At 46.5% G+C, this 22150-nt stretch overlaps 2 protein-coding genes across 8 annotated transcripts in view; both read right to left on the minus strand.

Annotated features, from left to right (window-relative positions):
* The window catches only part of TEP1 (telomerase associated protein 1), a 43914-nt gene extending 42760 nt beyond the window's left edge, over positions 1-1154 (minus strand). The window contains exon 1 of the mRNA XM_063088501.1: positions 1107-1154. The gene's annotated coding sequence lies outside the window, so the exon portion shown is untranslated. The remainder of the gene's footprint in view (positions 1-1106) is intronic.
* Positions 1155-13320: 12166 nt separating this feature from the next.
* On the minus strand, positions 13321-21354 carry KLHL33 (kelch like family member 33). Of its 7 annotated transcripts, none has more exons than XM_063088506.1 (5): positions 21312-21354; positions 20235-21008; positions 16243-17167; positions 15952-16119; positions 13321-15851 (listed from the first exon to the last, which is right to left on the minus strand). In XM_063088506.1, exons 2-5 carry the CDS (start codon positions 20986-20988, stop codon positions 15299-15301), a joined length of 2400 nt encoding a protein of 799 aa, XP_062944576.1. In that variant the 5' UTR covers positions 20989-21008; positions 21312-21354; the 3' UTR covers positions 13321-15298. The 7 variants fall into 7 exon arrangements, with proteins under 7 accessions (XP_062944576.1, XP_062944574.1, XP_062944575.1 ...); XM_063088504.1 differs by having other exon boundaries at positions 21262-21343; XM_063088505.1 differs by lacking the exon at positions 21312-21354 and adding an exon at positions 21242-21304.
* Positions 21355-22150: the final 796 nt, after the last annotated feature.

Raw genomic sequence — 22150 nt, forward strand, 5'->3', positions numbered from 1 at the left:
ATCAACCACTTGAACCTTAGTGTGAATGAGCATATGGACAGGAATGTAGAACACTTCTGAGATGACTTGAACGAACTAACAATCCAGGACCAGAAAGGATGACATCTCACTGGCCAGCAGTGCGGACAAACACATCAAGAATGATGGCTTCGGGCCGGCCTGTGGCTCACTGGGGAGAGTGTGGTGCTGATAACACCAAGGCCACAGGTTCGGATCCCATATAGGGATGGCCACTTAGCTCACTTGGGAGAGTGTGGTGCTGACAACACCAAGTCAAGGATTAAGATCCCCTTACCGGTCATCTTGAAAAGAAAAAAAAAAAAAGAACGATGGCTTCTGTGCCCTGTACACTTTCCTCATGTCTTTGCACTACATAAGACCCCAAGGAAGGGAGTGGGGAATCTCAGAACTGACCCCAGATTAAAAAAAGAAAAAAAGAAAAAAAAAAAAAGTCTCAAAAAATGAAGTTAACAGAAAAATAAGTAACTTTTTTCTTTTTTACCCTGGAGTTTGTGAAGGAAGATTCAACTGAACAGCAAATGAAAAGTTGAAGTGCCTCCCCCGTCCCCATTCCATCTCTGGTTCCCTTCACCTGGGATAACTATTGCTCACAGTTTTATACCAACAGTTCCAGACACTTCCTATGTATGTGCAAATAGTAGATGGATATGCCTCCTCTTCCATCACCGCCACCGCTTTTTCTCTTGCCTTACACAAACACTATCATACTCTAGACACTATTCTGCACTTAGCATGTCTTCGAGACCTCGCCATGTGAACACGTTAACACCCCCCTCGCTCTTTGGTGGCTGTGCGACAGTCTAGCTAGCAAGCTTAAGCCCCTCTCCCCTTCCAAGGAGCACACAGGACAAGGAAGTAAGAGGGGCTCGTTCTCACTCGGGTTCCCTTCCTCTTCCTGTGTCCTCTATCCCCTGTCCCTCCCTTTCTCTCCGCCCTCCCTCCTTCCCTTTCACAGGCCACAAGCCCTCCCGGAGCTGCAGGGAGCAGAGCAGACGCCCCCCGCCACCCCGGCCGAGTGGGCCCTTCCCACCCGCCTCTCGGCTTCCGAGCCCAGCGCCTAGACCTGGGGCGAAGGCGAGTTTTACCTGCGCTCCGACCTTCCCCGGGCGAGTGCGCCCCGGTTCCCGGCAGCAGGAAGCAGAAACCCGGTTCGGACTCTGCTGCGAGGAGGGGGGAGCGGGAGGAGGAGCCGGTGAGAGCGGGAGGAGCCGCTGCGGGGCGGGCTGCGGGCCGAGGGCAGGGCGCGGCCCGCGGGGACCGGAGGGGCCAGGCCGGCGAGGCAAATGCCCAGAGCACGCCTGCATCCCTTTCTGGTGCCTGAGCTGAGTTTGTTTAGTGCTTGTTTTTTTTTTCCTCTGATCATTTTTTCTCCCGTCCCTCGGGTTTCCCCCTCTGCGAAATCCTCCTCCTCTTCTACTTATTTTCGTCTCCTTTCTCCTATTATATCTTCAAACCCCGACCATGGACAAAGATTTTGGCATGTTTGCTGCATATCTGTACACCTTTTTGTTCCTGGTATAAAAGATAGTTGGACGCGTAATTCATCCTAAAGTTACTGTGGGGATGAATAAAAAGGAGATAGAAAGTCCAAAGCAATGGCCTGTAGCCAAATATAAGCATCCAACAATTAGAGCAGGTGAACTGAAAGCATGTCCCTCAGCTCCTGTCGGTGGGAAGAGAGACCCGTGGATCTGTTTGGAACCATCCTGAATGGCCGATGTGGAACCGTTTCTGGAAGGTGGAACCAAGCTCAGGAAAGAGACAAGCGACCCTTAGGGTGATCATGCTGGTGCTATTTCACAAAGAGCAGGGGCAAACAGAGTGGTGGGAGAAATATGCTTTTCTCATGTAAAACAGATCAGCTATCTTCTGAAAAATATTGCTTTCCTTAGGGAGGTGGCCTTGAGTCTCAGATGACAACCGAGTTTCAGCTCAGAGTTGGAGGCATTAAAATTCATATGTTGAAACCCTAATCACAACATATTGATGGTATTTGGAGGTGGTGTCTTTGGTAGGTAATTAGCTCATGAGGGTGGTGGAGCCTTCATGAATGGGGATTAGTGGCCTTTATAAGGAGAGGCCAGAGAGCTAGCTACTTCTCAGCCATGTGAGGATACAAGAAGTTAGTCATCTGCAACCCAGAAGAGAGCCCTCACCACAGCCAGACCATACTGGCCCCCTGATTTCAGACTTCCATCCACCAGAACTGTGAGAAACAAATATTTGTTGTTTAAGTCACCCAGTCTATGGTAATTTGTTACAGCAACCTGAACTAAGACATCCCTTTTTTGTAACAAATATTTTTATGATCCCTTTATTGTCCTGAAATACAATTCATAAATAGTGAAACTTACCTTCACACAGTTTAAAAACTTATAAAATGTCTTAAAGAGATATGAAGGAATGGTAGAAAGAAGATAACTTATAATTAAATACATAATTAGATATGTAAATGCTTGGGCATAACATTCAAGAAAACAATACAGTACTCAGATGCTTGTATCTGTATAGAATCATCTTGAATGTACCAGTTACAAATACAGGATGATACAGGCATGTTGTAATGGTGATCCAAATGCCATAAACAATGTTACTGATGTGCCATGATTTTCCAAGATGATGAATAATTTTTGGCAGATTTTCTAACAAAGCAAGGCATAATCATCCCATGATTTTCAGGGTAGTTGCATTCCTGGAAAGTACAGTATATATTACAACTACGCATAAAATGCCTTGTCTATTTTTAAAATAAAAGTTAGATTATTACAATGGGTTTTCAGCTACATGAATGTAAAGCTACACAACTAACTACGCCAATTAAGCTACATGACTACAATTAGCTATGCTAATTGTATGGCTAGGCATTTCATAACTAAAGCCAAAACGTTTCATTATTTTAGTTATACTAAGCTTCCATTTGTATTGTCAGGGCTAGGATTCAGACCTTTCAAATCCATTGTACAGATTGGGTCAGCAGACCCCTCATATGCAGGTCCACGCTAGGTAATTGGGAAAGATCCCAGGAGCCATTGGCAGACAACACGAGATCAGTCTTCAGCAGTAGCAACGGCAGAAACAGCAGCAGCTGTGGCCCCTCGGGGCATCCCAGGGGCACTGGCAGCAACGGCCTCTACCAGCAGTAGCAGCCTCCCCACTGCACCGGCATGCCAGGGGTGGGGGATGGGGGGGGCACTCATCCTTTATACTTAAGTCCATAACCCAGGACACCTGGGGCACATGCACAATTACATTAGACAATAACCAAGGAACACCTGGGCACACGTGCATATTTACATCAAATGCTCGGCAAAATTCTGAACATCTGAGGGGCCCTGACCATTTTCCTATATTTTCCCTACATGTGGGAATGCCTTGCATGATTGCTGAATGTCTAGCAATCCTGGGTCCTACCCATTAAATGCCTAAAATAATCCTAATTCTTGTGAGAGCAAAAAAAAAAAAAAAAAGTCTCCACAAATTTCTAAAATACCTCCTGGGGGCAGTACCACACATATTATGGACCACCACTGGAGGCCCTGGAAGAGGGAGAAGAGAGGAAGGAGTTTAGGGAGGGAACACAAGACCTAGGAAACCTGAAAGAAGACGCTGTGCAAGGTGACTAGAGTCAGAGCACATTGAGAAGGGGGGTAGGGACCACATAAGACCTTCCTTCTGAAAGGCAAGTCCATAAGTCCTCTTTCCCTTGAGTATACTTTAGGTAATTGTCCCAACCTCAGAGCCTCCTACTCTGTGGCTCTCTGTGAGAACTGTCTGCCTTACCAGTGAAAGAATAGCATATGCAAGCACTTTCATTATAGCCCAATAAGCATTGACGTGTCTGATCTGAGGGGACTGGTGATACAGGAAGGATGGCAACTGGTTGAGGGCTTCATAATTAACTATCAAGGATTTCGAGTTTACTTTCTGGTTAGCGGAAGCAGCAAAGAAATTCAAGGCTGGCAAGCCCTGAACGTTAGAACCACCTGGAGAACTTGAAAAAATTTCAAGGCCCAGCTCACATCCCAGACCAATCAAATCACAATCACCCAGAGTATGACCCAGGCATCAGAAGTTTTTGAAGCTTCCCTGGTGCTATGGTCTGAATGTTTCCCAAAATTCATATGTTGAAATCTAATTAACAATGTGATATTATTAAGAGGTGGGATATTTATTTTTTATTTTATTTTTTATTTTTTTTAAAAGATGACCGGTAAGGGGATCTTAACCCTTGACTTGTTGTTGTTAGCACCATGCTCACCCAGTGAGCTAACCAGCCATCCCTATATGGGATCCGAACCCATGGCCTTGGTGTTATCAGCACCACACTCTCCCGAGTGAGCCACGGGCCGGCCCAAGAGGTGGGATATTTAAAAGGTGATTAAATCATGAGGGCTGAGCACATAAGTAGGATTAGAGTGGCTTTATAAAAGGGCTGGAGGGAACTAGCATCTCCCCTTTTTTTGCCCTTCTACCTTTCACCATGTGAGGGTGCAGTGAGCAGGCCCTCACCAGACACTGGGTGCCCATGCCTTGATCCTGGACTTCCCAGCATTCAGAAGTGTGAAAAATAAATTTCTATTATTTATAAATTACTCAGTCTCTGGCATTGTTATAGCAGCACAAACGGACTAGGACACCAGGTGATATTAATGTGAAGACAAGTTTGGAAATCTCTGTCCTAGAGCCTTGCTAATCAAAGTGTGGGCTGTGGACCCACAACATCAGCAGCACCTTATTAGAAATGCAGATTCTCAGGCCCCACCCCAGACTTACTAAATCAGAATCTTTTAACAGTATTCCCATATTATTCGCACTCTCATTAAAGTTTGAGAGATACTGATCTAGACAAGTGGGGTGGGGCCTGAGAGCCTGCATTTCCAAACACTGGGCAGTGTTTCAGTCCGTTTTGTGTTGCTAAAACAGAATACCTGAAATTGGATAATATATAAGGAAAAGAGGTTTATTTGGCTCAGGATTCTGGGACAGCTGCATCTGACATGGGCCTCAGGCTGCTTCTACTCATGGCAGAAAAGCTGCAGGCAGCTGGCGGGTACAAGCCGATCACATGGCGAGAGGAAGCAAGAGAGAGAAGGTGCCAGGGTCTTTTTAAGCAACGAGCTCTTGCAGGAACTAATAGAGCAAGAACTCACTCATTAATCCCTACTTCCCCGGGGAGAGCATCAATCCATTCATGAGGGATCCACCCCCATGACTCAATGAGTTTCCAACTCTGCCACATTGGAGTTCAAATTTCCACATGGGTTTTGGAGGGGACAACACATCCAAACTCCCATCAGGCAGGGACCAGCAATCTGTTTTAACAAGCTCTCCAAGTGGTTTTGATACATATTTAAGAACCTCTGATTAAAACCCAGATTGTTGCTCACCCCCCTCGAAAATTTTTTATTCAGTAGGTCTGGGATAGGACCTGAAAATTTGCATTTCCAACAAGTTCCCATGTAATAGTGACTCTGGCCACATTTTGACAAACCACCGATCTAGAATGATTCCCCAAACAGCAGACAGTAACTACCTATTCCACTGCAGTTTCATAAGAAATGCACGTGCCACACCTGAATTGTTTATATATGTAGGGAAAGTAAAGATAAACGGTCAGGATCCCTCGAGGGGTTCGGAATCTTGCCGAGCATTTAATGTAACTATGCACATGTGCTCAGATGTTCCCTGGTTATTATCTAATGTAATTACATATGTGCATCGAGGTGTCCTGGGTTATGGACTTAAGTATAAAGAATGAATGGCTCTGATCTACAGTGCCCCCCGCCCCTAGAAAGGCCACTACTGCTGATGGAGGCTGTTGCTGCCTAGGGCCCCGAGGATTCTCTAGGAGGACGCTGTGAGCTGCTGGAGGATGCTGAGGACTGAGATTGTGTTGTCTGCCAATGGCTCCTGGGATCTTTTCCAATTACATAGCTCGTGACCTGCATGTGAGGGGTCTGTGCCTAGCATACGAGGCGTCTGGCGACTGAACTGGACACATGAGGGGTCTGGCGACCCAGTCTGTAAGACGGATTTGAAGGGTCTGTGAGCCCTAGTCTGATAATACATAAAATAAAAATTTGAAAAGGAGGGAAAAACTTGGGCTAATTCCTAAAGATTCTGTTCCAGTCATACAGCCACTGACTGATCCTTAAACGATATTTCAACTAGGTTTGTGGGGAGCCAGATAAACTCTCTGTGCCTTGCAACAGAAAAATCCTTTCAATTGGCAAGATGTTCCCAAGGTCCAAATCTGCTTTTCTTTCCAAAAACAGTGCTAAGTTCACTTTGCCAATATTTGCTTCTTTGATTCCTGCTTTCCCTAAGCTAGCCACTCCCTTGAGTTGAATCAATCTTCAGATTTTTATTGATTAAATGAGGAGTTTTGCCAATCAAGTAACTATACTAGAGCTGAGGAGACATTCTGCCATTTCTGGGTTAAACTCACTTAACTCACAGAACTCTTATTTTTATTTATAAGCTCTTAAGAGGACCACTCACACTCTCCTTCATATACAGCCTACAACCCTAAATTGTTCATCAGTGGCATCGAGCTGCAATGGCCTACTGGTGAATGTTGCATTGTAAAGTAAGGCAAATCATAAATAAAGCCAAAATGTTTCGTTATTTTAGTTATTATCTTAGTCATACTAAGTTTCCGTTTATATTGTCAGAGCTAGGGCTCAGACTCTCTAAACCCATTGTACAGACTGGGTCCCCAGACCCCTCACACGCAGGTCCATGCTAGGTAATTAGGAAAGATTCCAGGAGCTGTTGGCAGATAACATGACAGGTCTGGTAGCTTACAGGTCGCACAGTGTCAGTGGCCTTGCAGGGCATCCCGGGGGCATTAGCAGCAGCAGCCTCCAGCAGCAGTAGTGGCCTCCCCATGTCCCCCCACGGGGGGGGGGGAATCCTGGGGCTGGAAGGCGCCGTGGCTAAGAGCCACTCATCCTTATACTTAAGTCCATAACCCAGGACACCTGGGTACACATGCGCAATTACACTAGATGATTACCTAGGAATACCTGAGCGCATATGCCTATTTACATCAAATGCTCGGCAAGATTCTGAACATCTGAGGGGCCCTGACCATTATTTCCTATGTTTTCCCAACATGCATGCAGACTGATTTGGCTCTGGGACGAAAGAGTGCCATCCCCTCAGTCCTTGGAAGCCCTTTGGGGAAGGGCTCTACCACCTATTAAAATTACTCACTTCTGGTCAGTTTCATGGCACATTCATTGTCCTCCCCCACTTTAATTCAACAAGCATCTGCTAAGCAACCATCAAGTGCAAAGGATAATGCTAGTACCTGTGTAAAATGTATAAAACATGCCTTTTACTCAAGGCTTCATGGTCTCAAAGAGACAAGCACATGCAGAAGTCACAAAAATACAAGGCAGATAATGAGAAGTGCTATATTAGACTAAGGAACAAACTAGGCTGGCCCGTGGCTCACTTGGTAGAGTGTGGTGCTGATAACACCAAGGCCACGGGTTCGGATCCTATGTAGGGATGGCTGGTTTGCTCACTGGCTGAGCATGGTGCTGACAACACCAAGCCAAGGGTTGAGATCCCCTTACCGGTCATCTTTTTAAAAACAAAACAAAACAAAAAAAAGACTAAGGAACAAACTACATGGCTATATGGGGAGGGAGGTGGGATCTCAAGCAACTTCCTGGGGGACTTTGAACTGGGAAGGGCAAGCCTCCTGATAAGAAGCTGGGAGGGGAGTAAGCTAGTGGGAAGTGGAAAGGTCATTGGTTTCACCTTTAGATTTACAGCATAATTTCTGTTTAATCTAACCACCACCAACTTTAAAGCACTGTAAAAGTTGTGATATGTGGACAAGCACTTACTTAACAGCACTTGGCACCTTAGACAAGCTCTTCTGGGCCATCTGAAAGCAGCAGAAGTCAATCAGATTACAAGAACCTTAGGGTCTTCTTCCTTCTGGCTCCTCTGACTCAAAACAACCCTTCATCTGGTCTCTGGTCTGCTGACATTTACCAGTATCTTTCTTCATCCTCTTTCAAGGGATATTCCCCACTGACTAGTCTTCCTTATTGGGTATGGTAGATTAAAATAGGCCACAAATTCTTTGCTTCTCCTCCCATTGACAAGTGGAGTCTGATAACTCACTTCTTCAATCTGGGCTGACCTAGTGACTTCCTTGACAAATATAACAAGGCAGAAGTGACATTCTGGAACTTCTGAGACTAGGTCAAAGGAACCATGCATCTTCCATGCAGGACTCTAGAATATTCCCTCAGGAAGCCCTGAGCTGCCAATTCCAACTGTCTTGGTGTAGGGAAAGTGAAGGAAAATGGTCAGGGCCCCTCAGATGTTCAAAATCTTGCCAAGCATTTGACGTAAATATGCACGTGGGCACCCAGGTGTCCTGGGTTATGGACTTAAGTATAAAGGATGAATGGCTCTGATCCATGGTGCTCCCTGCCCCTGGGGATGCCTGGGGGGTGGGGGGGTGGCATGGGGAGGCGGCTACTGCTCCTGGAGGCTGTTGCTGCAAGCTGTTGCTGCCAGTGCCCCTAGGAAGCCCTGAAAAGCCACTGCCGCTGCTGTAAGCTGCTGCTGCTGCTGCTGCTGCTGCTGCTGCTGAGGACTGAGCTCATCTCCTCTGCCAGCAACTCCTGGGATCCTTCCCAATTACCTAGCATGGGCCTGCATGTGAGGGGTCTGATGACCAGCCTGACATGTGAGGGGTCTGGTGACCCAGTCTGTACAATGGGTTTGAAGGGTCTGTGAGCCCTAGACTTGACAATACAAATGGAAAACTTAATGTAACTAAAATAAATAAATGTTTTGGCTTTAGTTATGAATTGCTTTAACAATACAATTGGCCCCAACCTGACAACCGGCATAGCTACTACTGTAACCTGAGAAGTGGTGTCGTCGCATAGCTTTACACTTGGGATTGCCACACTGAAGAGACCACTGGCAGGTTCTTCAGTTAACAGTTGTGAGGAAAATGGAGACAGAATGGTCAGATTCCTTCACCTCATATGCGACTGAGCATGGCTCAGCCTGTCTGTTGTAAATATGTTAACTGTGCACGTGCACCCAGGTGTTCCTTGGCTACCTGACTCTAGTATAAAAGACAATGGCTCTGATCCACTGGGAGGCAGGCTGGGGGCTGAGCTTGCATCCGAATAAAGCATGTCAACATTGCCAGTGGCTTCCAGGATTTTTTTCCAATTACCTAGCTTGCAACCTGTGCATGAGGGATCTGTGACCCAGTCTGCATGGAACGGGTTTGAAGGATCTGTCACCCAGCCCAACAACGGTCTTCCAGCCATCCCCACCAGGGCACCAGATATGGGAACAAAGTTGTCTTGAGCCCTCCAGATCAGCCCATCTGCCAACAGAATATTACCAAATGACTTCCATCAATGACACACGGAACAGAAGAATCATCTAGCAGAACCCTGCCTAAATTTAATGGAACTAATGGCACATAAACTTTTGAGATATGATGAAATGGTTGTTATTTTAAGTCATTAAGTTTTGGGCAGCAATAGAAAACAGGAACACCAGGCCCGTAAAATTTAAGGCTGGTTTACTTTGGGTTACTCTGTGGTGATCCCACTCCTCCTAAGCCTTTTTAATCACCTAATTCCTGACACATTGGTACTGTGCAATAGTTTCATTTAGTGCAATTGATCATCTTGGGAGGTAGGTTAGCTGAGGTAGATGCCAGCTTATGTGGCAAGCATATATCTACCTGAACAAGGAGACTAATATCTGTGGAGTTGATTACATTCCCTCATCATTCATCCAACAAATATTTATTAATGGGAATTGTCAAGTTAATCAACATCCAAATCCACCCCTGGGATGTATGTAGTGATGTCATGTTTCACTAATAGCTGTACAGCCCCAGAGTTAGGGTCAACAAATCCAAGGAAACATTGTGATCTATAAGGTTCAGCATTCCTTCCCCCCTTGTGCCCTGGTAGCTGGTCTTTGAAATCAGAGGAATGGTCCTGTTTTCAGCCTGCAGAGGTATTGGGAAAAGGTCTTGGCATGAGATAATGAACAGATTTAGTATATTACTCCTGTACATTCTTCTGTCCTTTGCACAAAAATTTAATATCAACTTCCATGCCCTCTTGGGATACTTGTTAAAGAGTATTAGCGCTACTAACCCTTGCTGTCTAAAACCCTGTAGAAGGGAGGATTTGGTAAAGGGACACAAATATCAACCACATTGTATATTGATAAAATTAAATTAAATTAAAAAAAATAAAAAAAAGTAAAACCCAGTAGATAGGTAACTTCAGCACCTGCTCCTTGCATATTAGCAAACACAAATTTGAACAGACTAACAGGTCAGAGGTTATTTTGAGTGGCAACATTCTAGATTTGTAGATACAATAAACACATCATCAAATTAACTGCAATAATTACTATGGCCAGGCACTGTAGCCAACCTCATTATCAGAGCACAAGCCCCTGAGTTCCCTTTCTCAGGCACACTCTGAAGACTGCTGTAAGACCTGTTGGAACTATGTAGCCATTTATGTAACAAGGGGTTGGCATTGTTACTTTAGCTTTTGGCAAATCCATAAAGAGAAAAAGTAAAACCATCTGATCTGTGAAGAAGGAACTAGAACACATATTACGATCAGATAATCCCTTAGCACTGCCTCTTGGGAGGGCCTGGGGAAAGGAGTTTCGTGCTATTGACAAGGCTCTGAACAGAGCTTAAACAATCCTGCTCATAACTTGCCAGCCATACTTTAGCAGTTGGAGACAAACAGCTGTTCTCACTTTCCTGACTACTCATTCATTTCTCACTGGACATTTGGTCCAAAGGTGCAAATAACTTGCCCAAGTTCAAAAGCCATTGAGAGACAGAGCTGGGACTAGAACACACATCTCCTGATTCCCAGTCCAGTGCTTGGCCTTGGTAGCACCAGCTCCTTTTCACATTTCTTTAGCATTATTACCTGGAAAAGGCCACGGTTAAAATGGCCCTGGAGGCCTTTTTCATGAACACATTAAAAGAGTGTGTCAGCAGCCCACAAGACTTGGAAGTTGGGGCCTGCCTGAGGAATACAGACTCATTTAAAAAGAATAAAACATTAAGCACAAAATCAGAACACTGGATCTCACATAGGATTTGAGTGATGCTTTCAGATGGGCAAGGCATTCGGACGTCAATTTTGGATATAAGTGGGACTTGAGAGAACATTTTAATGCTTTGTAGAAATAGTGAAATAAAATATGGGAATTGGGACAGTCAGGGAAGACTGGAATACTTGGCCACCATGTTGGAGTAATTCAGGATATGGGTGAAGATAGTATGGTATATACTAAACATAGTTATTTAAACATGCACTCGGGAGTCCAACAGATCTGTATTTAAATCCTCTTCTGCTACTAATTAGCAATGTGACCTAGGCTGCAGAAGAAAATAAGGTTAATAATCTCATAAAACTTGAATGGGGCCAGAGATTAGTCCTTGAGTCTGCAGTAAGGACAAATGATGCTGATGTGACAAAGGAGCAAAACAGGGTCCTCCATTTGAAAAGTCTCACCTGGAATATCATGCTCATAACAATCGCTGGCTCAACACATCTGTATTAATTTATTTCTGTTGCTAATAACAAAATACCTGGAACCAGGTAATTTATAAGGAAACAAAATTATTTACAGTTTTGGAAGCTGGGAAGTCTGAAGTCCAGGGAATACTTATGTGAGGGCTTTCTTTGGTGTTGGCAGCAATACAGGAGTCTCACGTGGTAGAAAATGGTAGAGCAAAGAGAAAGAGAGAGACACTCTCACATCCTCTCTTTTTAAAGCCCTCAGAACCATGTCCTTGACCAACATTATTAATCTACTCACAGTGGATTAGTCCTGCAATCTAATCACCTCTTCAAAGTCCCACCTTTCAATTACCACAATAGGATTTCCCACCCTCCCAACAGTCTCAGTGGGGATCGAGCTTCTAATACACAAGACTTGGGGGACACAATTCAATCTTTATCAACATCCTAATAAATAAAACAATAGAACCTATCACCCCTTGCTATGGCTAAGCTTCTTTGAAAGCAACTGGATGTTAGGTTCCTGAAGACCATGTCTCTAAGTCTCCAGTGCCACTTATATGCAGTAAGAGTTTCTTGAATAAAGCCTGTCACTCAGTGGAGATAGATCTATATTGGAGAGGTGGTATAATAAAGAAAGCAGGCTCTGAAATCCTTCTACAAGAGTTTAAATACATGCTCCACATTTACAAACTATGTCATTGGGTGAGTTACTTAAGTCCTATGAGCTTCAGTTTTCTGTCTCATCTGTAAAATGAGAATAATAATATCTACTCTTTATGGCTTGTATCAGCATTTAAATGAGATAATGTAGATAAAGTATTTAGCATACTGCCTGGCACATAGCAAACACTTAAACAATGTCAGCTATAATCTGAAACAAGCAGTTCTTACTCTGTTATGAGATAGTTGGCTTTCATGAGTGATAGTTTGCTTGAAAAGTGTGCATTGGGGCTCAGATTACCTATCTGGTGATGAGTCAGGCTGCTATATAGTTAGAGGACCTCTAACCCCCTAAATGCCTTGGTCTCAGTTGGAGTCCAGATGAATCACATCCCTCTCTCAGGAACAACATTAGGCTGGAGTAGCTTGTGACCCTCTGAATGAATGATTTCTGTCCCAATTTCTGATTCTCACTGCACTTCATATCTGGAGTTGAAATGCTACCCTGAATCTCACTCAACCTGGCTAGGGCCCCAAGCTGTTACCTTGCATATATTCAGTCTCTTCCCACTAAAGAATGGACCATTGACTGGGGGCCTGATTCAAATCAAAGACCTCCACCTCTGTCCTCACCCCACCCTCAATTTTAGAACTAAATAATGAAAGCTAGAAAATTCTGCAACTAACTACCCTATCCATATATCTTTGGACCCTTGGCTATCAGCTCTACCTGGGATAGAGCTACACCTCCTTGGACACTGGACACTGTGATTTGAATTACTACCACCCTTTTGCATTGGAGAAATGAGAAAAGGCCTACCCAGAAGAGTGTGCTATTTCTGGAACCAGAAGGAGAAATTTTTAGGGTAAGAGTCAGTTTTCCAGCAGTTTCTGCAGAGAGATGAAGGAAAATAAGGGTAGCCACAGATGCTTAGATTTGGTAAGAAGTAGGTCATGGTAACAATGGAGGGAGGGTAGTTTCAGTGGTGTGGTAGAGATAGAAGCCAAACTCCAGGGAATTTTCTTTTGAATGCTTTTTGTAGTAGAGAAACTCAGACAGGAATGATTGAAGCACTCTTGAAGCTTTTATTTAAGCCTGTCTTTAGATACAAATCAGAAAGAAAATGTTCACAGAAGTTCACTCAGTCTGTACAGTTTCTCATCTGCTCCAATTGCCTTCTTCCTTTTCTTCTTCAACCTTTTCCTTCTCTTTTCTCTTATATATCCTACTTACCCCTCCTCATTTTCAACTATATTCCTAGTCTATCCTTAACAGAGATATAGGAAAAAACCTTAGTAAAATAATGAAATCTCAAATAAAAATAAATAGGCACATGTCAGGTACTTCTGGGACCAGAACGAAGGAAGGTGCAAGGAAGGCTCCACTATCTCACTCTTAGGAGCATGAAAATCTTAATAAACAATGGTAATAGAAAATTGGCCTACATGAAGAACTGAGGCTTCTTTGTCCTGGGCTGTCCAGAAGGCAGAAATGGAAATACCAGACAGGAAAGATTTAGGAGAATTGTGGAGGGAGGGAATATAGAATTAAGTGGAAGCCCTTGTCTTCAGAAAGTCTCCAGAAAAGAGGGTAGGCTGGCAATGGCAGTAGAATTCTCTGAAGAACCTCTGGAATACTGACTTCCCCTTTGTTATGGAGAAATAGGGCACAGCATGCCCCTCTTACTTCTCTTTTCTGTCTGGAATGCATTTCTCCTCTAGCTTGTGAGTTCCTAGACAGCTTTCATGATTCAGTTCACACTACACCCGTTTGAAGAAGCCTCCCCTAACAGAAGCCTTCCCGGGGCAGAGTTTATTCCTCCATCCTCTGGGCTCTCCTAGGACTTTGTCCATATGTGCAAGTCCACCGTAAACCTTGTATTATTTACGAGTCTCTCTGCAGGTCAGGCGGTCTTTGGCCTTTGCACCCTTGGTACTTCATACAGTGCATGGTGCATAGTAGGTAATTAATAACTGTGTGAGGGAGATAGGAGAAAAGAAGGGAGAGGAAAAAAAGGAAGGAAGAGCAGGATGGAGGAAGGGAGAGAGGAAGATTCTGACAACGTTCTCTGGCCAAGAAAAAGGGAAATGGATACTAAAAAAACTGAGGGAAAGAGACTGAAAAGGGGAAATAACTTTTCTGGGTCTTCTCTGCTTGCTCTTCTCTCTGCCACTTCCCCTCACAACTTGGGACCTCATGCCAGAGTTATTCTGTTTTCACTCCTGATCCCTCAGTTCACCCAAAGGGAAGGACAAAAGCCAGACAGGCTTCTGGTTTCTTTCACCCCAACCCCTCCTGCCTCGTATCATTGCTTTTCCACTATGGGTGCCTCTCTCCTCCTCATCTTCCCCACATACAACACTCCCACCTCATCGCCCTGGAGGGCCTGTCAAGCATCTCAGGCCCCTGTGCTGTCCAAGTCCCAATGTAGAACTTCTGCCTTTGACAGAAACCAAGATGTGGTGTCTGGGCTGGGAAACACTAGGCTGGGCCTACAAAGTTGCCTAAGAAAGGATGTTGTCAAGAGGCTGTAGGCATCCCAGGAACTGGAAAGTAGAAAGGAACAAATGCCAGGAAAGGAAAAGCTGAACAATGTGTGGTCCTTCCTCCCACACTTCTCAAACTCTTTCATGAATGGCCTTTCCACATTTTTCTCCTTTATTCACAGGATAGAATCATTTCTCCAACTGTTTTTTCATGGACCCCGCGCTTTGGCTACTGGAGCTTCTTGACTCTTTTCCCAACCAGGTATACTTTCCCACCAAGAATCCCTGAGTCTTGTGGAGTTGCTGCTGGGTCTCCTCTCCTTACCCAGGTATGCAGCTGCCTACCCTTTCCTGATGCCTTTTCCCCAGAAGTTCTGGAACCACCCTTTCCTCAATGGAGATCATATATATATATAAGCAGTCTATGAGCTATAAAGCACTGTATGAGAATAAAATACTATCAACAATAAAGTTTTCTCTCTCTCCCCCCATAATCTCTGTCCTTCTCTCACACTATTTCTTATCTCTTCCTCTTCCCTTAATCTCTGCCCCCTTCACCCAGCAGGTTTGGTTTGGTGCGGAGTGGGAACCAAAGATATGTGCTGCACGGTGGGCAGTGTCAGGATGCAGGCAGGCATCTCAGCCCGAGGTCTTGGCAGAGTCCCCAGGCAGAGCCACCGGCCCAAGCCAGGACAGTAGGCATGGATAAGGTGGGAAAGGGCGTAAGTACGATGGCTGTAGCCCCCCAGCACTAGTAGCTCCCCCTGAAGCACAGCACCTGCAGCCCCCACATGGGGAGAGGGCAGGGGTGCCAGGTGAGTCCAGCTATCAGTCCTTGGATCATAGGCCTCGAAGCTCAGCAGGTCCCCCGTCTCACCTACTCCACCTGCCACATACAACTGCCCACCCAGAGCAGCCATGACATGGCCAGCCCGAGGAATCCCCATAGGGCTCAGAAGTGTCCCTGGCTTCTCAAGTTTGGGGTCATAGTGCAGCAATGAGGCCAGGTATTGGTCAGTCCCACTACAGCCACCGCTCACATATAGTTGGCTCTCCAAAACGGCAGCTGCATGGGCAAAGCATGGTGCTGGAAGTGCAGGTGCTGGCCTGAGGGAGAACAGGACAAAAGATCAGGCAGCTAGCATTGTCAACTCTCCTTCTAGTCCAAGTCTCCTAGTCTCTCCCTGATGCCCCCTTGCCTACTCACCTCCAGACATTGAGCTCAGGGTTGTAAGTCTCCACGGAGTTGAGGGCAACACCATTGCCTCTTCCACCCAGGGCATAAAGTTGTCCATCCAGCACCACCAGGGAAAAAAAGCTCCGAGCCTGGCACAAAGGGGCCATCTCCTCCCAATCCTCTTGACTGGGGTCCCACCTAGAAAAGCGAGACAAAGGTGGGAAGAATGACCATAGGAATCTGTGATTGGCTGGGTCAGCAATTTCCCTTACTTGCCCACTGGGGGCCTGCCACACCCTGCCCTCTCTTAGAGGCACATACCTGAGAGTTGAAGCCAGGGTATTGGAGTGGCTGTAGAAATCCTGTCCCCCACAGACATAGAGTTCACTTCCTGTCAGGCTTGCAGCCCCATGCCGGAATCGCCCTGGGGAAGGCAGGGCAGGCAGCCGCCCCCACTCCACAGTTCGTACCAGTCCCACACCGCAGTGGAAGGCCCGGGCCCACCACACTCCTCGGGATGGCTGTCTTAGTGCCATGTCTGATCTGAGCTCATCCCCGCCAATCACCACCAATGCCCGGTCAGGCTCTCTCCGCCTCTCTTGACCTGGAACTTCAGCCTCCACCATGAGCTGGTGCAGCAGGTTTGGGGACAGTGGTGGGGGTAACCCGGCTGCCCGCACCCTCCGCAGTTCCCTGGTAGACATACGGCCAAAGCGGACACATCGCAGCAGGGCCTTGGCCTCTGACTCCTGGGTCTCAGGGTTGGCAGCTAGCCAACACCGTGCAGCCACAAAGGCCTCGAACTCCTCCTGCACGTGGAGTTCATCACTCTCCAGGAGCTCAGCCAGGCAAGCAGCTGGTAAAGAAGGGAAAGTGGGGCACAAAGTCACAGCAGGCAGGTGGGTGAGAAGGTAGTGACGGGCTTTGCTCCAGAGCCTCTCCAACCCGGGGGCTTCAGCCATGGGGAACAGGGCAAGGCAACGGGCAGGACTGAGGCCCCGTGCCAAGGCTCTCTGACACAAATCCAGGCAGGAAGAGCTCTGGTACTGCAGAGCAGCCTGGGCAGCTCTCAGCAGTCCTGGCCACCTTGCCCGCACAACCCCAGAGTAGGCAAAAGAGACGAGGAGTTGCAAGTCCTGGGTAGAGATGGTTTGCAGAGACACCTTCGTGCCCTGGGATTCCCTCATCCCACTCAAGAGCATGGCCCCAAAGAATTCACTGCCACAGGCCAGGGCTGCTCGGTGCACTGCAGAAGGAAAGAAGAATTACAGGAAGATCCAGAGTGTTGCAAGACTGCTAGGCATTGTCCTGATTTGGCAACCCCAACTTTGTACCAATTACCCAAGGCCAAACTGTGGTGTACATCAGAATACCATGGGCTGCTTGTTAACATGCACGTTTCAGGACCCAACCTCCAGAAATTCTAATTTAGTAGGTCTGGATGGAGACCTGAAAAATTTGTATTTTAACATTTTCAAGCACCTTGTATGATTCCCATGTTAGTGGCCTGAAGACATTTTGGTAAACATTGCTGCAGTCTTTTCGGTTCAGGTCAGTTAGAAAGAGTCTTAATGGATCAAGTTGAGAAGATGCTATAGACAGCATATGGTAAACAGGGGAACAAAATAAACTGAAAAGACCAATGGGCAACTTATATAGGTCTCTCTTATGGTGCAAAGAATAAAGTTCTTTCCTTATAATTTCAAGAGCCACTGCCACCAGCCATTCTGGTAGATTTTGCTGGGAAAGTGGTACCACTCAGGAATGGCTGTCACCCAACCTTATCTGATTGCCATTTCCTCTTGCCTAAGATTTAGTGCTTAATATTTCCTACGTGTCCCAGCTTTCCTCTGCACAACCCTCTCCCCACCTTGGTATAGTTCACGGAATCATGAAATTTGAAACTTGAAGCTTTCACAATCACCTAATTCAATCCCTCCTTTTAAGATAAGGAAATTGAGTCTTAGAAAAAGGATGTGATTTATTTTCTATTTCCATGCGGCGGCTGTCTGAGCAGATCATCACCATCCACTGTCACTGATGTCAGGATGCAATAAGCAAACTCATGCACTGATACCTTCGTTATCCACATGGCCCTCATGACAATTAAACTGTCCTATTAACAAATGCTGTTAAACAACCAGACCTCATGTGCTTCCTAAAGTAACTCAATCTAAGGTATTCAGCATCCTCTATGGAGTATTCTGGCCAAAATATTTAACCTAAGTCTAATCAAATTTTTAGATCTGAAGTCAAGTGTATAGGAAATTGACAGGCTAAAGGAACATATTAAGCAAAACCATGAGGGAAAAGAATCATATAAATCAGGAAACGCAGCATTCTATAGGATGACTAATCTTGTTTCTTCAATAAGTCAAGTCATAAAAAAGGGAAAGGAGGACTGTACCAGATTAAAAGAAGCTTATGATACAATACAACTAAGTACAGCATAGTCCTTGATTGGTTCCTGGGTTGAACAAATTAGCTCTAAAAGATATTTTTTTAGACAAGTAGGAAAATGCAAATGTGAACCAGGTGATATTAAGGAATTATGATTAATTTTGTTGGGCATGATAAAGGTATTGTGGTTATATGAGAAAATGTTCTCTTTTAAAGAGATACATACCCAAGTGTTTATGAGTGAAATGTCATGAATTTACTTTGAACATGAGCAAAAAATAAAGAGATGAAACAAATATAGTAAAATGTTAATTATTAAGGTGTTGGGTTTAAGTGTTCATCTTAATATTTTCTTTACATTGCTATGTGTTTTAAAAGTATCATAATAAAAAGGGGAAAAAATGATGCTAGAAGTCCTCTTGGGCAGGTGATAGAAGTGCCAGGCTCCCAGTGAGGCTTTGAACTTCAGGCTGCCTTGACCAATTGTAGCATGTTTTCCTCTCTCAAAGTGCAGGTGATGCTGATATGGCTTTCCATTGTCTTTTTATTAATAGGTCTAGTGCTTCCCAAGTAGTAAACTTAAGTGACAGCTTTCAAATATATATTGTCTGAGAAAATCTACATTCCTCAAAACAAGCTAAGCCAGCTCAGCTTCCATGTCATAAATCAACCTACAGCTCAGAGCCAGCTGTGAAAGGGCTCACAACCACGTGTATTTACCTCTTACTCATCCCTTTCCCCTCAGATTTTATGTTGGGATGTTTCTTAGAGAAATAAAAGTATGATACAAGTATGTTTAAATTCCAAACCCTAGTAAGAATTTCGTGATTATGAAATATTAAATCCACCCTCCATCTGGTGCTATCAGAAATGATAATAAAGGCTTTTGGGATTGTTTTCCTTTGGGGAGTCCCAGAATCACTTTGGTTCCCAGTTATTCCTCTAATGAGCAGTGGCTGTGTCTTTGGACATGTCTTGGAGTCTGATTTCCTTATCAGTAAAGTGTAAGAGCTGAACTAGATAATCTCTAAATTAATTCCTTGTAACTTTAAACTTTTTTGTCCACATTCCAATACCATTTTCCAGGTCCTGTGTGTCTGGGTATCACTGCATAGGAGGCAACGCATGGCCTAGTAGAAGCAGACTGGACCAATGGATGTGGGCTTGAATCCTGGTTCTCACCAGTTAACATTTCTGAGTTTAATATTTCTTATCTGCACATGGGGATAATGGCATCTACCTCACTATCTTTCAGTGAGAATTAAATGAGATGTCATGTGTAAAACTTCCTAGAACCCAATACCTCACTAAATGTTAGTAGAATCTGAATAATACCTTATTTAATCCAACTTAGCTTTCCTGGTAGTGAGCAGAGTTAACCTGAAAGTGCCATGGCCTGGTAGCCTTAAGATTCTAGAAAAACAATACCAGACCTTGCTCATTAGCTGCAGGACCCATAAGTCTGCCATGGTGTCAAGCACACATAGGTGAAAGGACACACTGTGAGCTTTCCACTACCTTTCTCTGGCTTTTCCTGTGTCTTGAATAGAAGATGCCAAGGAGGACCTTTGGTTTATCCCTGCTTGAATCAATCACTTTCTGCTTGTTCTGCTGGCATAGATTATATTCTCAACTCCAGCCAGCTGGCTGGAAATTCCTTGTTACTGGGCTCAGGAAAAGCAAGAACGTGGAGGGTCAGTTTAAATCTGTCAGTGCTCCTAGGAAAACAACTCAATTGCGCATGCCCCAGCTCTCAGTGGGTCAGGAGAGGCTCCAAAGGCACCCCAGGGAATTTCTGACTGCAGGAGGGATCAAAACCACTATGGCGGGGATCAAACCACCTGCTGCTTGCGCACTCCATTAGGGTAGCATCATATGCACCTGCAATAACGTAATGCCCCACAGGCCCTCACCCTGCAGCCGGCAGCCTCCTGCCTCTAGCTCCAGGTCACACCCAACGCCCTCTCGGTATAGGAGCTCGATGCTGCGTAGGTTCTCCCTCAGCTCCTCCACCTGGCTGGGCTTCTTTACATCTTTCTCGGAGTTTCCAGCCCCCTGGCATCTTCGCTGAGCCGCAGCCTTCACCCGGGGTGCTCCCAGGGCCTCGGCGGCGGCCTGCACATCCCCCCATGGGGCAGGGCCCAGCACCCCCTCATAGGCAAAGGTCAGCACGGCCTCCCAGCCCGTCGGGGCCACATCGAGACTGAAGGGGGGACGCGGACCTCCGCCGCCCAGCAGTCTGCCTCGGAAGAGGCTGCTGACTGCGGCCAAGATCACCCGATGCACCCCATATATTCGCCCCCCGACTGACACCTCTTCGTCTAGCAACAGTCTCTGCTCCCGCAGCCGCTGTGCCTCAGCGAAAAACTGACTCGGATGCTCCTCGCTGCGCAGCCCCTCGGGCTCCGCCGCATCCTCTTCGTCCTCCTCCTCTTCCTCCTCCTCTCTCTCTCTGGACAAGGCTGGAGAGGGAAGGTTCCTTGGGTTCCGGGCCCTGGGACCAGGCTCTTCCAGAGGAAAGGAAAGCAAACCGGGATCCTCGTCCGGGGAGGGAGGCCAGGAGGGGGTCCTAAGGGCAGACAAAGGGAGTCCAAGGCCGTCCTTCTGGACGGGAAGGGAGACATGCTCCGGGTCCGAGGGATGATGTGCACGATTCGAGACGCTCATGGTCCGGGTTTGCTGGATTGCTGCAGGTGAACAAAGGCAAGAGAGAAGGGCGTCAGAGCTGGACTCAGAGAGGTCTCCAGACCGTCGAAATGTCAGCCCCTCCCCCAGCTCCAACCCCACCTTCCCCCAATCCCCACCCCAAGGCGGCATCCCAAGACCGGAGAAGCTGGGCTACACGCGCAGCTCTGGGGTTCACTCGGTGCAGCGAAGCGCGCAAGAAGCGTGCGTAAATATCCGGTATCCAGGACCGTACCCCCTCCGTCTTGCCCCCACCCTTTCAGTCATCCTCCGCCTGCCTTCCGCCTGCTCTCTCGCTTGAGCACCTGCTCTGCTTGGGACGGGTGCAGAGGGAACTCTCCCTGCATCGCGGTCAGCGGCCCGACCCGGCTAATTATAGCCGGCGCTGGATTCCCAGTGCCGGAACGCCGACACCCAATCCCCCGGGCCTCGTCCCGGGATGACCCCCTTCTCCCCACCCATTCCTCCTGTAGGTCACACCGGCGTGCTGAGAGAGGCGAATTAGGAAGCCAAGGAGGACGCAGGGATCGAGTGGAGTGAGCTAAGCCAGAAGGCTTGTGTTCACCAGAGCAGACTGGAGGAGGCGAGTGAAAAGTCAGCACCGCGGGGACCAGCGGGAGGCTAGAAGGGTGAAGCTGAAGCGTGTGGTTTGGGTCAGTCCTGGGCTTTGGCTGTTGCCTTTTCTGTGCATGATAAAGCTGGGATCCTGGAGCGAACAATACTAATGTGAAGTGCAAACATAGCAGGGCCCTGTGCACTGAGGGCAGAGGAGTTGGGGGCAGTGATGGTGCAGGGGGTCAGGACTACCGACTTAGGTGACTCACCCCCAGTGCAGGGCTTCTTCTCTGTCTGGAGATGGGGTAGGTGGTGCGGTCCCGAGACCCAACTCTGTGTCTTCTGGAATCTGGGGAAGTCTAACCCTCACCTTGGCTGTTGGGATGAGCACCAGACAATGATGTGTGGTTGATCTCTACTGCTGTGGGGTCCAGAGTGCTGGACTAGATGGGCTGGAGGGTGGGGCACAGGTATCCTCACTGTTTGAGGTGGGACAACACCTCCTCTCTCATCCTCATACACAGCAATCACTTTGCACCGCAGTTCGGGTGTCATCTTGGAGAAAGCATTTAGGGAGGGGCAGCAAGGT

Source organism: Cynocephalus volans, chromosome 3 (genome assembly GCF_027409185.1).
Source record: "Cynocephalus volans isolate mCynVol1 chromosome 3, mCynVol1.pri, whole genome shotgun sequence".
Classification (NCBI taxonomy): domain Eukaryota; kingdom Metazoa; phylum Chordata; class Mammalia; order Dermoptera; family Cynocephalidae; genus Cynocephalus; species Cynocephalus volans.

What these genes read in the sequence shown, in the direction of transcription:
- KLHL33 (XM_063088503.1), bottom strand. An exon ending in AGGAGGCTGCCGGCTGCAGG is followed by an intron (nt 17,168 to 20,234) that starts GTGAGGGCCTGT and finishes TTCCTTCTGCAG; the next exon opens with TGCACCGAGCAGCCCTGGCC. An exon ending in ACCCTGGCTTCAACTCTCAG is followed by an intron (nt 16,120 to 16,242) that starts GTATGTGCCTCT and finishes TCGCTTTTCTAG; the next exon opens with GTGGGACCCCAGTCAAGAGG.